The sequence below is a fragment of the Gigantopelta aegis genome, unplaced genomic scaffold, assembly GCF_016097555.1.
Source record: "Gigantopelta aegis isolate Gae_Host unplaced genomic scaffold, Gae_host_genome ctg4764_pilon_pilon, whole genome shotgun sequence".
NCBI lineage: Eukaryota > Metazoa > Mollusca > Gastropoda > Neomphalida > Peltospiridae > Gigantopelta > Gigantopelta aegis.
The window spans coordinates 1-19,834 of NW_024534031.1; the positions used below are offsets into that span (position 1 = coordinate 1).

The window sequence follows — 19,834 nt, forward strand, 5'->3', positions numbered from 1 at the left end:
GATAATGGTACATTTCTCTCGCACAATATCCATGACATCACCAAATGATTCTGCTATTGCTAACTGAGGTTTTAGCTCTTGGAATGACATTCGAAGAAATGTTTTTCAATTCTTTCAACTTTGATGTGAGAGCAGATTCGATAAGAGGTAACACAGTGAGAATAAGACCTCCTAATTTTGCTCTCATTTGATCAAAATCATATTTATAAGTAGGTGAAAGATGATGTATCATTACACTACTGTGTACAACAGTCATTATAAAATAAACAATCATTTAATAATCTAACTTTGAGTGGTTGTTGATGTAACTTGTTGAGAGATCTGAACAGTTGTATCTGTTACTAAAATTATTATATCATATAATACATTATTAAATGGAACAAATATATTGTAGATACATACCTGATTGACTTTGTAGTGAGGGTACTTCAAGAAAATTTTGATCTATAATATAAAATTTTAATATTATTAGTATAAGCACACAACCACTTACTGTATTCTTTGAGTATATCTTTTGCAAAATGTATTGTGTCTTCTAATTGTAATAATACAGTACTGAAATACTTTTAACTGGTTGGGGTCTTCAGATACTGTATTAGACAGTGCTCTCAATTAATCATTAGTTAACGATCCTTCTGATATCTCAATTTTATCTAATGTCTCCTTAGAAATGACTCCCTCTTTATGTAACATCCAAACTGTCTCCATTGGAAACACAAATTGTAAGAGACTTTCAGAGTGTTTCTGTAATAGTTGACGTGGGAACTCCTTTTGTACTATTTTTATGAGAGAAGAGAAACATCATGTCCACAAATTAAAACAATCTACTATAAGCAGGAAATTTTTTGAAGGGAGAAAATATCAGTGAATTTGGCAAATTATCCAATATATTATAATTACAGATGTGGTAGTGGGCAGAACTCACTTGACAAAATCTATTTTATATCAATTCTTCAATATTTTCTCTCTTTAAAATTATTCACTACACAGTATTAATTCCTTTGACTTACTTTCTGTTAATGCTCTCTTGTATTCCTCAGCAATAAAATTCTCTGCAATGGCGGGCTTCTGTAGAGTTTCAATAACCTCTCTTCTCATAGCTCTTGGCTTGGAACTCAGCCACAATTCAAACATTTTTAAAGCTTTGAAACTGATATCTTCATTCATTATTCTGATACTATCTAGTTCAGTAGTATCTAATTTGAGGAGTACACCAAATGTGTACCATTTAGTACCAACTCTGATATGTTCACATAACTCAGCAATAGTTGGTTTCCCATTCAAAAAACTGATTGAAGTAGCTAGATGAAAACGGAGGACAAAGCCATGACCCTAGAAGAGGAATTTAGTGGGAGTGGTTTATTGCCATGCACAATTGACTCCATCATAAAACACACAATTTATTAATAATATTATTATAAAGATATTGTAAACAATAATAAAATGTAAAAAAATGAAAACTGATAATTTATATTTCTTGTGGTTTTATTGGCATACACATATTATAACTGACCTAAAGAAATAAAAGAATTATCTAATAATATTTCATATAAAATAAATCCTCACTGTTTGGTCCCAGAAACTCATTGTCTTCCAACCACATTGTCCCTGTATGAAGTATATATCAGTGATATTAAGTCATTGACTATATTATTATAATTATAATACCTTAGTTTGAATTTGTTTGAGATCTTCAGGACCAATATAATGAGGATCTAATATAAGAAACCTAAAATAGAAAAACTTAAAATAACTAACAAATAATATCTATTTTATTCATTATTTATCAGTAATATTTTTAACCTGATGTCTCCTGACTGTTCATTATATTCAACTCCTAATATGGTATGAGCTAAAACTCCACCCCCCATCATCACTGGAGTCCCTTCAGTTTCAAAATGATGTAGAAGGATACGTCCTGTTTCAGCTAATTCCTTACCACTAGTACAATGATGAATACGAGAACTGATCTATTTAAATATTACAAAGACAACTGATAGTATTAGGTACTCACTTCAAGTAAATGATTAAGAACATTACTAACTTCAATAGATCCAATCCACTTCTTTGATCCAATAAAAGATGACTATAAATATCAGATATTATAATATTAAAATTATTATAATTATAGTACAAACAAAATATGAGACATTGAGTTGTAATAATGGTATTATATTTAGTAGGTAAATAATTAATACAATGATGTCATTGTTAAATGCTAAGAATAGAAACACTTATTCATAATACAGCCATAAAATTAATTTAATATTATTGAATCGAATATTAAATATGTTACTATTTATAGAACATTAATTGTTACTATTTATAGAACAATACCAGACACACTTACTGGTTTATCTCCACAATCCACTAATGTCTGTTGTATTTCATGATGTGATGGTATAGTCCTCTCTGTATAACCTTGAAATCTAAACCATGACCATATTGTCTGTAATGAACGATAGGCACAACCCCATCCCTGGAATGAGTCTCTGTAGAATAGGAATGAGTCTACAAAGGCTTAACTTACTTTGTCATCATATCCATCTTGTAGGTAGTGATGGTAGGCATAACTTCCTGTTACCATAGCAACAGCACTACCAGGTGCTTGAGTATATAGAAAGTAATAATTATTATTTTTAAAATGTACAAATTCTAATAATTTTTACTTGTCGCTAATTTAAGTGCTAAATGAGGGTCAATAAGATAAGGATCTTGTTTCCATGGCGACCATTGTTGATTTAGTTTCCTTAGATATGGCTGCGTCTTCGGTAAACAAAGCATAGTGTGGAGTTTTTGTCTAATTAATAGAAGATCATCATCAGACACAGGGTCATCCCCTTTTATTGAGACGTGGGGATAAGCAATAGTAACTGGTACATGTTGTGGAGGTGTTAAAAAAATGATACAGGGATACAGTGTGGGTGTGGTCAGTCCCAAAAGGCCACTAGACAAGAGAAATCATTTTATGTAACTTAATTATAATGAATATTTATATATTAATCCATTTGTCCATCCATTCATATCTTACAAAACTATTATCAGTTATTAAATCAATCTGATTGGTCAATTTCAATTTCATATAATTAGCAGCCATCTTAAGTGAAGTGTTAGAATTAAACACACCCACTACATTCAGTGTAATTGGGAGGGAGAGAGTGGAGTTAGTGAGAGGAGAGAGGGTGATAGTTATCGGATGAATAGTTGTGTGATTGATATTGACTTGATTGAAGTAATTCAGCATGAACAATACTCTAAAATAAAAAGAGAGTAGACATTTTATGTTCTTTAAAATAATATGTTTGTAAGTTACTTGTCCTAGTGATCCTAAAATATATTCTTCTCCTTTTATCTTCTTATCCATCAAAATGACCTGTTGCTGTGGCAACCATATTACACTCTCTTTAATTATTTCCTGAAGATGATCCCTAATTAAAGGAACTAAAAGGAATTCAATGACATGAAATAATTTCTGTTACCAGTTAATTTGATTGGTAGGTAGAGCTTCAAATTTGCTTCCAATAATATTGTTACTGTTTTTTTCAAGATAATCAGGAACAGTTGTTTTGTTATCAACTGATAACTGACGCAGACTATCTTTCTTTATCTCATAAACAATAACATGTTCATTACGATTAATAACTACTAGAACATGTACATTCTCCTAAATAATACCATCACATGAATGTCACATGACATGACACACCCACCTTGTTAATACCACGATCTTGCATACCCTTATGTAACTCTTTCAATTGAGTCTCTGATAGCTCCACCCATTTTAATCTACAAAATAACCCGACAACATCAGTACCAGCTGGATAGTGCTGATGAATAAATTGAGATCCCTCCTTCAAATTAGGAAGAGGTACTTGTTCACCAGTCACTGTAAGTTCAGATACGCTATTACATGAGGTAATCCCTACAATTACAAGGGAACGATCTTTGTTAGATGGAACAAGACCAACTAATAGACCACATTGAATATCTTGACATTTTCTTAACTGCATAAAGTGAGTTAAATTATTTCATTATATTTTAATGACTTACTCTTTCCGTGTCTAATACTATTGACTCTAACTCCATTATTCTCACTAACCACACCTCTTAATTAAAATGGCACTCCAAGGTGTAGAGAGGACTTTATTAGAGGCAAGTAAAGTTATTGAAGAGCAATTAGATCAGGAAATAGAACGTTTAGATCGTCTTGATGATGATGAACTAGAAAAAAATAAGACAAAAAAAAGAATAAACCAAGTAAGAATTTGCTAGTAACCATGGTAACACTTAATTCCACCCATCTCTTTTGATCAGATGAAGGCAGCTGCCACTCAACGTCAAGAATGGATGTCTAAAGGTCACGGAAATTACACTGAAGTTCCTGGCGAAAAAGAATTTTTTGATGTGTGTAAAACTAGCAAAAAAGTTGTGTGCCATTTCTATCGCGATTCAACTATCAGATGTAAAATAGTCGATAAGCACTTAACTATTCTGGCTCCTCGTCACCTTGAGACACGATTTGTAAAACTTAACGTTGAAAAACGAGCCCCCTTTTTATGTGAGAGACTCAAGATACATATTCTCCCAACAATTGCTGTTGTTCTTGACAATGTAACAAAAGATTACATCAAAGGTTTTGATGAACTAGGTGGACAGACGATTTCTCTACTGAAATGTTAGAATGGAGATTAGGGTGTGTTGAAGCTTTAAATTATGCTGGGAATCTTCTAGAACCACCAATAAATTCAGGTGGCAAGAGTAAAGGGAGTAGTTTCATGAAACGCCCTCCAGAAAAAACTATAAGAAGTGGTCATCTTAGTAGTGACGATGAAGATTAGTTTTTAAAATATTATAAAATGATACAACACAATAAAAGACAATAATACATAATAACATGAAGGTTTGACACACAATATAATATACACTTAAGATGAATTATAAATTGAAAATATTAATTAAAGACAATACAATCAAATAAAACACAAAGGTAATATAAAAACTCTTAAGGTAAAAAAACAATATTGTATGTTAATTAGTATGTGGGTGAGTTTACTATATCAATACTTCAGTTGCTGGTTGTACAACAAAATGAAATCTTGGTGATAAATCTGTAAGAGCCTCTGTTATAGGAGATGGTTTGTTTGTGGAATAGTCGCTGTTTGTAGACTCTGGATTTGGCTGGTTACGGCGACCTAGAATGGGAGACCTCTCCAGGTCAAATATGGGCATATTGTTGTCTAAACTTCCAGCAAATTTTTTCTCCTTTTTGCTGTCACGTAACTCATGACTACCGACTGATCTGATGCTTTTTCGAAGCTTTTTAGATAATATAAATGGGGATGAAGAACGACGTGAGAATGATATATATCCTGACCTATCGAGGGGAGAGAGAACTGGTAAAGAACCAGTGTAATCGTTAGAAACAAGTTTTCCTTTCGTTAATAATTTAGGGGGAATTTACGCGTAAAGGACTGGCCAGACTAGGGGCAGGGCTTTCAGAGTGGGTACTGATTCCACTAGATGTGTGTGTATGTGCGGGTATTGTGATAAAAGCAGAGTCCATTTCATCAAGCCATTCAAGATGAGAGCTATCTGCTTCACTAGAAGACGAGTGGTGAGGGAATGGTTAGAAATCGCTGAATCGACACTGTTATACATGGAAGGATGGTCCTCAGAACTTTTTCTCTCAGGATTTTGAAGAGGAGAAGTAATGGATTCACTTTCACCCATGGCAGAATCATTACTAAAGTGGCGACGATGATTCATAGATAGACCTTCACTCAATAATTCTTCAAGGTTTTTCATAACATCATCAAGTGAGCGCTCAGCATCATTGTTAAAACTGTGACTACGATGCCAAGAATTATAGTTACTTGTACCAGGACTAACGTCACTTTGTACAACAGAGAGTTTATTTAAATTGTCTGAACTCCGTGACTGTCTAACATCTGGAGAAGAAAGAGGATGATGAACTAAAACATCTTCTGAATCAATACCATCACCACCAACACCAGCACCTTCACCAGCATTTCTGCATAAGAAAGGAGAAATCAATCATAACAGAAACAGTTGAAAATAGAACAGTCTGTCTGCATTATATAATATATATATATATATATATATATATATATATATATATATATATATATATATATATATATAACATATAACAATAATATGTATATGACTTACTCCATATCAAGACATTTTTCTTCTCATAATAGCATCTACTGATTCGTGGTCTATGCAAAAAAGATGTTTTAATGTAGCATCATATAACTCGGCTGGAATCTAAATTAAAGAAAAAGAATCATTAGCAACAAGACATAGAGGCGTGGCTAAATTATTAAGTTAAAATCCATCTGGTTGGCTGTCTATCATTCACCCGTCAATCCATTTATCTACTCATCAATCCATTTATCTACTCATCAATCCATTTATCTACTTATCAATCCATTTATCTACCCATCAATCCATTTTATCTACTCATCAATCCATTTATCTACTCATCAATCCATTTATCTTACTGTAAAGATAGATTCTTGCATTCGAATCAGATCAGTCATGACATGACAGACAGCTGTCAACTCTTCAGGATCCTGTTTCATTACTTGGTAGCTTGTTTGAGCATTTTTGACCTAATGTAAGAAAAGAAAATATACCAATTAATAACTAATAATAACTTGATTAATAACTTGATGTTCTCATATTAGACAATATAATAATGACAGTTCATTGCATAGCAAAATTCCTAACATTTCTAGACAGTATCTGTTACAATAATGGCGGTAATATTGGAGGGAAACTCACTCTGGATTCATTATGTAATATGTTAGGACCAAGAACAGTTGCTAGATTCTCTTCAGTCATACGATTACCACTCTCCTAAAAAGAGAGATACAACAAGTAAAATGGATGCACATACATGTGAAAATGGATGCACATACATGGATGCATATAATGGATGCATATACATGTAAAATGGATGCATATACATGTAAAATGGATGCACATACATGTGAAATGGATGCATATATGGATGCACATATGAAAATGGATACATTAAATATACAATATCAAACAGTTATCTATACCTCTGTTCCATCAATAAGAATGATACCATTTGAATGAAGAGCCACACGAGAGAGAAATTGAAGCAATTCTTGTAGAGTATCTCTATTAGGTCTAGGGAGTAGCATTACTAAAAGACGGAGAGCATTTTTCTGCAGAGCTCTTGTAGCCAGTTCTAGAAACAAGAATAAACAAGTAATAAAAACAAGTTTGGACAGCAAACTTTACGTGTAAAAAATATAGGATACCAACTAGTTACAATTATGTGGTTAGATATAAATTAGATAACGAGATAATTATAATAGATTTTTGTAGATAAGATAAGGCACAAAATAAGAGGTAGTAGTTACAATTATTATTATGTTACAATAGTTAACGAAAAGAAATAAACTGTTGCTATGGCAACTGTCAAGAGAGGAATAGCTGACTCAGTAAAATACAAGAGAGTAATTAGTATAGATCAATAGATAAACTGTGACGCATCAAAGTCCCTGGACTTGTTATAATAACAACATTTAACAATAGCATAATGTGTCTTCAATGTTGAACTCTGACTTACTTTAACAACTAAGTACAAAAACAGGAAGAGACTTAATCTTTATCTCTAACGACAATCAACCACAAATATGTAATATTACGAAACCAGAAACATCCGATAGACACTAGCTAAGGATACAATTATCTATGACATCACACATCATCATAATAATATAGTAAATGCTGATTGTAATATTTAATGGTAACATGATATGTGGCTATACACATGACATTTGAGGTAAATGTCCTAAACATTGAGGTAAATGTCCTAAACATTTGAGGTAAATGTCCTTGACATTTGAGGTAAATGTCTTTGACATTTGAGGTAAATGTCCTAAACATTTAGGTAAATGTCCTAAACATTTGAGGTAAATGTCCTTGACATTTGAGGTAAATGTCTTTGACATTTGAGGTAAATGTCTTTGACATTTGAGGTAAATGTCTTTGACATTTGAGGTAAATGTCCTTGACATTTGAGGTAAATGTCCTTGACATTTGAGGTAAATGTCCTTGACATTTGAGGTAAATGTCTTTGACATTTGAGGTAAATGTCTTCTTTGACATTTGAGGTAAATGTCTTTGACATTTGAGGTAAATGTCTTTGACATTTGAGGTAAATGTCCTTGACATTTGAGGTAAATGTCTTTGACATTTGAGGTAAATGTCCATGACATTAGAGGTAAATATCCTTGACATTTGAGGTAATTTGAGGAGTTGTGCCAGTAATATATATGGGTGTGGTATTATGGTATTATAAAAATGTCATTTCATGTTATTTTAATTAGTGTACTATAATTGTTAGTTGTTATAATGTGGTATGAGTTTCCAAGAATAATAGTGTTAAGTTAACGTACAATATAAACATGTTGTCTTTTGAAAGAGTAAGTTATATGTGGGCAAATGGAAAAATTAATAGAAGAATGGAGAGATATGTGGGCAGATAGACATACAAGTGGGATGAATATATATTGACAAAACAAGTTAATAAAATATAATATATCTAAATTAAATAAATAATGTGTGGGAGGTAGTCGGAATGATGTCTAATGAATGAAGCAATTCAATTAAAAACAGTTGGGGGAAGAAATAAAATAGAACTGACTACTTTATAGATAGCAATGTACAATAAAAAGAGAATTTTTAAGTCAATAAGGCAGTGTGGTCAAATGATGTAATAGATTACATTTAGTATACTAAGTGACTACAAAGGAGATATGTCACATGATATCATCATTTGTTGACACATATATATATATATATATACTTTTGATGTCATATGTTAATATAGACATTGTATTACTATTGATCAGATAATAGCTGCTCATTCAATCAGGACTAACATATCAGGTATACTATTGATACTAGAACTAAACACTAAAGAATACATTACTACTCTTACACCTGTTGTTAATTTTATAAGGATAACGGAAACCTCTCCATCTAGCGGACACTTTGGGAGTCATGGTAACTAACTTGGTATAGATTATTAAGGTATTAGCATGTGACTTATAAAGAGGGCTGAGTATCATATTGTCCAGTTGATTATACAGAGGCCATCTTTCATTGTTTGATAGTACACAATATCTTATTAATATTCATAATCTTGTGTTATTGATTGATAAGATTGAAGGAAGTACTTTTCAGGGCAACAGTCTCTCTCTCTCTCTTTCTCTCTTTGTGACTTACTTCTAGTCTTCAAAAGAGGATAATAAAGTTCTCGAGTCATAAGAGGTTCAGGAAGAGAACGAAAGAATTCTTTGAGGACACAAGCTACATCATGAGGACTGGTTTCATCTGAGAATTCAAAGTCCTCTCCCTTGTCAAACTTTTGTTTCATCTGAAGAAGAAAAAAAAAGGTCAGTAAAGTAATATAAAATATATTAGTTAAATAAAATAATGATACTGTTATAATTATAATATATACAGCTGTGTTTTTTCCACTTAACAATATAATCAATCTTTGTGACAACAAAAGTTATTTTGTAGATTGTAGTTCAGCTAATATTTCTCAGTTGCTTTCACATTTATTAATTTTAAACTCAAACAATTGACCTGTTCTTCAATCTAATACACTAATCATGAACAGCTGGTCAATAATATTGTAATAATCATGTAATAATCATGTCTCCACTACCTGGCACATAAAAAGTGTTACTTGTTTGGATCATGTGTTAACTTAAACACACATATGTAATTGTCTGTTAATATAATATTGCTGTTATATGTGATAATTGAAAGCGATAAATAAAATTAAGCTGTACAGTAATCCGCCCACACAAGTGATTACCATTGAACCGCCCACACATGTAATTACAAATGTACTAGTAATTTAATTAGTATCTACCGCAACCACTATGATATCGGATACGACTGATAATGTTTCAAAGCAACTTGTTTTCTCTAACTTGTAACATTTAATAGTGACTCTACAATTCTACAAAGCAGTACATTGATATGACACTTATATCTTTAAGACTATAATAATTAAGTCAACAATATTAAAGTTGTATGAATTTTAACATAATATCTAACATTGTAAATGTTTAACAGTCCCAGTAAGATGAGTCATGTTGATAATCCGCTATCCTAACTCAACATAGTTACATTATGTTGTTTATACATGTAAAGACATGTTGGTCGGCACGACAACTCATACAAGTACTACCATATATAATTAGGAAATGTTTGTACCAAGTTAGAGTAAATGCCACAATCATTATGACATCATAGGGTAAACTATGTTTAATACGGTGATTTTATTGGTATATTGAAGCCATATTTATGAATAGCAGGATACGACAACAAACATAATTAATATTCAATGGACTATATCATTTAGTTTATACACAGTTACACACACACACATAGAATAACAGTTTTACAAATTGGTATGCATGTACTACTAATGCCACACATGTACAATTAATACATATATATGTACATGGTAGCTAACTAATTAAAGTGTAGAGGAGGAAAACTAGCAACTGTGTGGTAGTAGAGTAGTTATTATAACTACAACAACCTTTTAATTTAAGCAATACAAACATCTATTTATAAAAACATAGTTGGTATGAAAGTCTTGACAGACCCCCCACTCTCCTGAGTGTGAATATTGTTACGAAATAATATGAATATCGACAAGGTTATGAATATATTGAATTTATGACAAATAACAGCTGTTTCTATTCCATTGGGACTCAAATCCACCAATAAATCCTTTGTCTACTGAATTCCATCCATTTTATTATATTTTATCTTACTCCATTCACTCCATAATTTTTTTAAGTCCAGCAGCTGTAACATCTCATCCCAGAGTGACCACAACATTGATTAAAAAATGATAATAACAAGTTACATCACAGGATATACAAGATAACATGTAAATAGATATTACATAACATGAGTCAGGTGCTTGTAATCATGTACTTGTAATACAAGAAAACTAAACACAATCAACACTTTTTATAACATTAACAGCATAAACAATAACAACATCTCAAGAGATGTCAACAACTTGTTATATACCATAAAAGGTTTGTGCTTAATAGCGTGTGTTGAATCGGTATTTATAAAATGTAAGGTATCTGAGGAAGTGTTCTTTTTACAACAAAACTCAATAAGGTGTTTAGGTCTGTCTAAACGATATTTAAATGAAGCACAATGTACAACTATTTAATTAATAGGATGCATTATATTTGCAAGGGTATTGAATAAACATGACCAAACACTCTACCTGTGGTTAGTAAACAAGACCATAATTACTATAATGCTGTATTGCTATGGCTACAAAGTCAGCCTAACCTCCATGCTGTAAGAATGCTATCCTGTTACATCTTATGAGTGTTACTATTACAAATTAGGATTTAAGTTGGGCTGGAGTTTAAAAACAGAATCACCATAAGTAATAGTGCCAGCAAATAGATAGTAAAGAGGTGTGGTCTGATGTATAAGTAATCTGAGCAGCAGCCATTTTATGACTGATAAATCAAAGCATTACACATGGGAAAGATATGCAAGGTATAGAAACCGCCCATAGCAACCAAAAGTAATTTATAGCCGCCTACATTCCAGCGGTGTAAATATCATTATAGTCCAACAGCTGTTATCTATGAATATCATTATGATAAACCACAAATGAGCTTTGAGCAAATTATTTGCAGAAAAGAAGGAAACTAACAAAAGGATTACGAAAACTTCAGAAGTGTAATGAGTATTAATGTCACTTGATAAGATCAACTTTACTTGATTGCATAGTTGATGATCATTGCGTCATGTATCATGTACATCGACACATTGATATTATGTTATGGATTAACAGGTAATAACAACTAATAAACTATTGACACTTTGAATAACAAAGTAACTATCATTACAAAAAGTGTTTATAAAACATAGCACTGTTTGATCAATTACACCTCATTAGCTTATTAATTGTACACTCAATACTAACCATATCAATGCGTGCTTTTTGCTCCTGGTATTCTAAATAAACCTTCTGTTTTAATACCTGTAGAGAGAAAATAAAATAAAACTGATATCTATAAGAAGAGAAGTATGTGGAAAATATGAACAAAATCTCTAACAATATCTTAACTATCAGACTTCTAGTGTAACATAGTATTATATATTACTACCATTATTGTCCAAATGATCTATAGATTTTCGAACCAATAAAGGTACTTGAGGATTAGCAGGAAAGAGAGAGTCACGGCGAACTGGACGAGGAGGTACTGGTTTACTTGAAATATCTAGTTGTTCTAATATTAGGGTAGGTGTAGAATTAATAGTGCTGGTGTGTCTGGTTCACTTCGGGAGAAGCTACTCGGTTGTCCTAATAGTACAAGATTAAATTGAGTTAATAAGTCTAGAAAAGTACATGTACATTGTGTACATGTACATGTTATGCATTTATACATGTAGGTGGTTGTCTATTAAACAATCAAAAACAAGTCGGTGGTTGGACACACCTTAAAAACAAGATGAACCAGATATCATATTACCAACAGCCTCATAAGACTTGTACAAGAACAATAAACTACTAAATATTACAATGAACAGATGATATTAGTAACAGGAGCTCACCAACACCATGTTTATATATGGTGGGCTGTACAGTCACCTTCCTTACAAGGTAAACAGACTTTATTTGCTGAGTAATAAGAGCTGGTGACTAATTAGGTTAATTGACCTCTTTCCTTTGGCTCAGAGAAGCTATGATGTCCTGTTTACAGTTAATATAGGGAAAGCCTTGATTGCATTAGTATCAAAATAGGTTATAATAATCATATAATAAAGTTGGCTGTGGATGTAATATGTCTTGTCTGTAAGGCCATCTCCTTTTAATATGCTACACCTGTTGACATAGCCTCTTAGTCAAAATACATCACTAAATGTAAACAATATTAACTTAAAAACCATTACAGCTGATCTTAAAACATCATTTGCTAAATGAATATTAACTTACTGGATGCAAGTGTGCTGTTGTGGACGAGACAGTGGTCACTACTGATGTGGTGATGGCAGAAAAAGAAAATGCTGAAGTAGCAACGAGAAAGAACAGGAGGAGTTACGTGCGTTGGTGAGTTGACAGTGCGACTTTTATCTTGATCAAGTACAGTTGTTAGTGGCTGACCAAATACTGAGTTACTTCCTAGTAAGAGAAGTAAATGAGATGTTAGATTAAAAAAATAACATACCATTTGAGGTTCTTCTTTTTGCAATCTTCAGTTTACCAGAACGTATAGAATCTATTGAAAACAAACAAATAAACAACTATCTCTCCAATTATCCAACTAATATTGTATCCATTTAACTCTTTCTCTATTCTCACAAATGCATCTATCTTTTGTTAGTTGACATACTTTTAGACACAGCAATGTCTAATTCTTGTAAACGAGAGACAGCAATTTGTTGTAATGCTTCTATCTCCACTTTACTTAGCTCATAAACATGTTGCATCTTTGATAGTCAATTGTCGACCAGATATACTCTCCCATTCACACTTCTTTCTCTTAATAATATGAAAGAGATAAAATGGCACTCTTAACACTTTCAAAAAGACAGATGGTCAAGCTATTAAAACAAACTACAGTCTTTGTTAGTTTTAACAAGAAACACGTTGTAGTATGTACTTACTCTAATTGGTTTCCACATAAAGAAAACGTCTTCTCTATCCTTGCCTTTTCGCACTTTCAAACCCACTCGACTTCCCACAGAATTAGATCTGTTTCTTCTGAAAGCTTTAGGAGACTCTGGATGCCTGGCCTCGGTAATCTTTTTTGCTCGATAAAAAAATCGTCGTCAAAGCCAGGTATGCGCATCTTGTTAATACTACTCATGTCTCCCGATGCTCTGTGTTGCTGCTTGCGAAACATTTTGGTGAATTTGTGAAGGCCTCCTTTATGGCCTATCTGGTTACTATAAGATCGGTTTCGATCTTACTCTTTTTCCTTCAGCGCTTAATGGTCTGTGAGTACCAGGAAACTAGTGTTTGGTTGAGTGTTGGATCTGCCTCGTTCGATATACAAAAGGGCGACGAGGAGGAAGACATTATGCGCTCTGCTTCAAAGACAGCAAACAAAACTATCAACAGTTCAAACAAAACAAGATACAAAACGTGATTATATAATTCAGTAGTATAGCAGGATAATGAGCCTATGAGGTAGAGTTGTGATTACTTATCTACTATCACTGCTAATATTATTATTAAGTGGGCAGGACAGTAGGAAGTGACAAAGGAAGAGCATCATGTTTAGGACCTATTGTTCAAAAGCTAGCAGGAAGAAAAGTGATTTTAGCTAGTGAGTCACCTAGAAGGAAAGAGATATTACATCACATAGTGAGATAAAGAAAGTGAAGAATTGTCTTTTCACTCTCTCTCTCTTGTAGGGATTCCATTGAGGTTATCCCATCACGGTTTGAAGAGACACTCGACAAATCTAAATTTACAGAACCTTGGCAATATGCTGTTGAGAATGCTAGAGGGAAAGCTGGGAGGTTGCTAATAGAATCAAGGTCTGTATAATTGTATATCGTCATGGAAACGTTGACGTGTATTTTACAGGACGATATGAGCTGGTATGTGGTTATAGGAGCTGATACTATAGTGGTATGTCATATTGAATGTAAAACCTCTCAATAGTGGACACTTTGGGACCTTGTGTAATTGTCGTATTGGGACACATCTAGGAGGTGGTGCCCTTTGTGTTCCCAATAGAGAGGTTTGATATGATGTTAGAATGAGATTAATGGAGTAGAACAAGTCAACAACAAAGTCAAATATCATATAATAAGCAAAAATGTCTTTGCTATCAATATTCAGGTAAAAGATGGTGATATTTTTGAAAAACCCAAAACACCAGAAAAAGCACGAGAAATGTTACACAGGTTATTAATATGTTAATTAAAGGGATTGTCAATAAACTCGTTAAAAATAGATTACAGGAAACAACACACAATGTGTATACAGGAATGGCATTGGTTTTTTCGTAATGCTGAAACTCTTAGTGAACGCAACTTTGAAGTTTGCACTGAAGGACATTTGTGAATTATCTGAAGACATTATTGAAGCATTACATACTGTCTAGAGAGCCATTTGTGAGTAAATTAAAATGTGGGCGTGTGACTTACAATATAATCATTTCTAGAGACAAAGCTGGAGCGTATCCATCAATTTAATATAGTATATATACATACAATTCATAATTATTACTATGTTCATTCCTATAACTCCATGTTGTTAGGTATGGGATCCAGGGTCTTGGAGGGACTTTGATTAAATCTATAGTTGGTGATTATTATAATGTAGTGGACTTTACCATTACACAGTCTATGTTTAGAACTACTAAACATTCTTTCAACTCAATAAAATCATAATAATCAGAAAAATGTTTTCTAAATTTAATAGCAATAAACAATAGTAAATAACTAGTAATAACTAGTAGTTTACTATTTTTTGCTCTTCTTTTTTGGGACTATATTAAGATGATAATAGGCACCTTTTAATCTCATTAATTCTAAATGTGTTCCTTGTTCTATAACACAACCATTATGGGAATAACAGCAATACAGTTGGAATTATAAATTGTAGACAGTCGATGAGCAATGACAATACTTGTCCTTCCCTCTCTAGCTTTATCTAAAGCTTCTGAACTAATTTTCTCACTCTCTGTGTCTAGAGCTGAAGTAGCTTCATCAAGTAACAAGATCTTAGGGTCTGTACTAAAGCTCGAGCTATAGCAACCGTTGTTTTTGACCTCCACTTAGCTGTGTTCCTTTAGATCCACATGGTAGCATAACCCTAACAATCAAAGAATAAACTAGTGAGCTTAACACACAAAGTATTCTTTACCTGAGGCAAAGTTTCAATAAAATTGTGACTATATAGCAGCTTTGGCTGCTTCAAAACTTCTTCATCAGATACTTCTCTAAAATTAGCACCAAACGTATATTATCAGCAATAGAAGTATCAAATAATACAGGTTCTTGTGATACAATAACAATCTGACTTCTTCTAAACCAACGAAATATTGAGATCTCGAAGATCATGACTTTCTAAGAGAGGTTACCACCCATGGATCATAAAATCTTTCAATAAGAGAAACTACAGTACTCTTGCCACACACACTAGGTCCAACAAGAGCCAATGTCTCACCAGGTTTAACATTGACCATTAAGACCTTGTAAAACTGGTACATCAGGTCGAGCACGGCTATTGAAATGGACATTTTTTACTTCCACAAATCCATTTGTATTATCCGTAAGTGTACAAGAGTGAAGTTGACAATCACATATTATAATTTAATATACTAACAAGGTTTCTCTCCATATTGCACTATAATTATCACTATCAGGACAACGATTTAACTAACGTTGAAGATACGACTAGCAGATATTTGGCCTTTTGTGCATCAGGAGCAAATGACGGTAGCACGTCCACAATGAAGAGAAGACAGTTAAATAGAATAAGCATATGGTCTATTAAAATAAAAATAATTAGGAATTATACACAATATGTTATATAATTGCTATAATTCTATTAGTGAGTACATATCACAGACTTGAAATTAGTGAACAATAGTGTACAACACTGTTTAAACAAGGGTGTACAGTTACACCAAAATAGGTGGTGAACCATACAACTTTAAAAACTCTTACCCCCTAGCAGTGTGTAAATCTAAGACTGATATTTACCAAATATTGGTGTATATCAACTCTTTAAAGTGTAAATTGGAAAATTATTTTTAATTGAATCTGGTAAAAATTGTAACCAATTATGGATTATATAAAACACTCAATATAATACATACCACTGTAATAATCAAAGAAAATATAATAAAACGTAAAGAAAACTATACAAATAAATAAGTATATAAAATGAAACGACTATAATAAACGAATAAAACTATACATTATGCTAATTTATAACGTATACTGTCAGAGTTTTTAGAGATGTAACAATATCAAATAACTGCAGGGGTATCTTGTTGTGAGTATTCTAGTCCCAAATACCTAGTGCTGGATCATTAATAAAAGTGGTTTGGACAGGCTTTGGGGTATGCTATATACCATAAAGGACGTAAGAGCCAATTCAGGTGGACTCAGGTATCAGTCTCAAAAGAACTGAGTTCAAATGTGCCTTCTTCTTCCCCATGATATGGAAAGTGGTCATCTTCAGCAGAATGGCATACGATCAATGTATGGAGCACTGAACTGAACTGTTGCAGAAAAGACTGACAAGTCATCTGAATTCTAATGTGAAATAAAGAACTTGTATGAAGATTAAAAAAAAATTTGAGGAAAAACGCGGAGTCCAATTGTTAAACTCACAACAAAAAACCTAACAATTACCTAAAGGTTAACACTACCTTACACAAACGGTACCAGCCTCTAATGGCGCTTTTAGGACTCAACAATTAGAGTAATTAATTTGAAAGGTACTAAAACCTATTACAAAAAATCAGGTTATTGTATTCACTTGAATTATAGTGAAGACATTATCCACAAGTACTTCACTTTGCGCATCAAGGAGTGGTGAGAAGTGTGTTCAGTTTTTGGCCGATGCTTGAATTCCAAGTCGAGAATAAAGCAATTATCCTTTTTTCCCATGTTGGCAACTTGCCATGAGTGAACGGAGGAGCTAGTCCTTTCATTCCAAGCCAATAATAGTTGGTAATTCCATCCTAAAACGGACATAGAGAGGTAATTTACACGTGTAAAATATTACTATGTTAAATTGTTTTAAGAGATAACTTACTACTTCCGAAATCTCAATGATGGGTAGTGTCTGAGGATTTCTACAACTGGAGGTTAAACATCTTGTTATCCATTTCGTCTACTAGTAAATGTGTTGCTGGTCAAAGAGTGTATTGTAGCAAGGGAACGTCCTTTTCGTTTTAGAACACTCGTGCTGTAATTCAGCCAATTTTGTTGTCAGCATAAATCATCTAGATCATACCCATACATGTACTTGTGTCACTTCCAGACGTTTGAGGTTCTTCTGACGTTTTTGAGATGGCCTCAATACTAACAGAATCTGTTTATAAGTAGATGGACGACGAAGAAACTGGAATCGGTCCTGCAGCTTTTTTTCCAAGACCCTAAGAAATGAAAAATTCTTGTCAAACAAGTTCACAATAAAAAAACTTACCACACACTTACATAGCAGTAGAGCCAATTTCATCTTTAATATTGGAAGGTTTCAATCAGTTTTTTTTTTTTGGACGACAAATGGTGTTTGTACTGAATCACTTGAAGGGTTCTTTGTATGTATCATCATCGATTAGAGAGCTTGGATGAATCTTGTCTCACTCTTCTCAGTGACTCTACAGGGCTAAGGCTTCCCTGTCCGGAGAGAGAAAGCAGAGGGTATCACAAATGTGTGTGTGCCAATTTTGAGATGGGACATTTAAAGTTGAGGAACAATGACTGCATTTACGCTCAAGACTTCTGTTTTCCTAGCAATGATAATTGTGTGATAATTTGCTTTAGAGAAAAACTTTATATCAAGCACAGATGAGCAACAGTCAACACTAGATAACATAGTGATAAAATATATCACTGCACCTTTTTAGCAGATATTGTACTGTCTATAACCTTTTTAACTTGGACCTATCGGGTATTTTTCTCAGCAAATTCCTTGAGATGTCCATCGCTATAGAAAGAAACGTTTCTCCGTCAATGGAAATGGCTTGAAAGTGTCCAAAACCTTCTGAGGGATTCAATTGGATGGACAGAAAGAGAGAGTTCAGCAGCAGACCAATCTTCCAATACAACGCAACTCGCCAGTGAAAAGTAGAGGAGGACTGAGGTGCAGCTGTTAAGGCAGGTGCTAAAACTGCTTGAAGTTTTGCGCATGCGCAACACATGCTGTTTAGAAAATAGAAGCAGGTGGCAGTATCATAAACCGATCTCAATAGAAAATCAAGGGATCCCGGAATATCAAAGTTTGCCACTATGTTCATTTATGGTACCAAGCCTAGGTGGACTTGGCTTAAACATGTTCGACAAAGTACATGCACAAAGACCTGGATTTTTCTCACCTGTTGTCCTCGGTGGTTGTCGAAAACAATTTAGAAATTCGAAGTTTACAGAAAATCTGTGTATGATTTTCATACGGATCTGAGCCTGTTATTCAATGTTCTACCTTTTCAAGATCGGAGGGATGACCCTGATCATTGGTTGAATTGTGAACTGACTCTTTCCATGACCCAGAGATGATCTCATCCATTCTGTATTCAAGAAAAGGGCTGCTGCTACATGGATTTTAAAAGTCCAAGAGATGTACAAAACTACCTCAGGTCCACAATGGAAACAAATTCTTAAGGATGAACTGTTTTTTTTTTAAAATATACTCATGGACCTGCCATGATGAATTGAAATCGATCTTGTCAAATTCTAGTATTGACCACACATGGCTTCAGGGATTTGACCAGGTTATTTAGTGCTAACTACTTTCTATACTTTCCTATTTTGGGATTAGAAACTCAGCATGCACAGCTGAAATATTACAAAGAGTTGTTGAATTTTGTGGTAAAGAAGTATTATCAATAAGATATAAGTTGTATTGGTCAGTAATAACTTTATGTTCATTGTTATTTTACAAGGAGCCATAGCCATTCTTCTGGCACCGAAAGACAGTGGACAGGGAGTGGGGAAAAAGAGAAGGACATCGTGAAGTGCAAGAAGGCAAAGAGATGTATATTACTTTATTGAAAACCATTCAGTC

The 19,834-nt window shown here is 33.3% G+C and overlaps 2 protein-coding genes and 1 pseudogene across 2 annotated transcripts; 1 reads left to right on the plus strand and 2 right to left on the minus strand.

The window, feature by feature from the left end:
- Positions 1–1,010: 1,010 nt before the first annotated feature.
- Positions 1,011–2,587, minus strand: LOC121366108 (ufm1-specific protease 2-like; the record flags this gene model as incomplete). The annotated part of the gene is made up of 6 exons (XM_041490691.1): positions 2,531–2,587; positions 2,351–2,479; positions 2,015–2,086; positions 1,804–1,970; positions 1,669–1,729; positions 1,011–1,332 (listed from the first exon to the last, which is right to left on the minus strand). Coding segments are annotated over exons 1-6 (808 nt in total), but the record flags the coding sequence as incomplete, so codon positions are not given.
- Positions 2,588–4,116: 1,529 nt separating this feature from the next.
- Positions 4,117–4,838, plus strand: LOC121366105 (thioredoxin domain-containing protein 9-like). Its single transcript, XM_041490689.1, is given in 3 exon segments — positions 4,117–4,257; positions 4,315–4,651; positions 4,654–4,838. Coding segments are annotated over 3 exon segments (663 nt in total).
- Positions 4,839–15,641: 10,803 nt separating this feature from the next.
- Positions 15,642–17,715, minus strand: LOC121366106 (annotated as a pseudogene).
- Between the last annotated feature and the right edge of the window lie 2,119 nt (positions 17,716–19,834).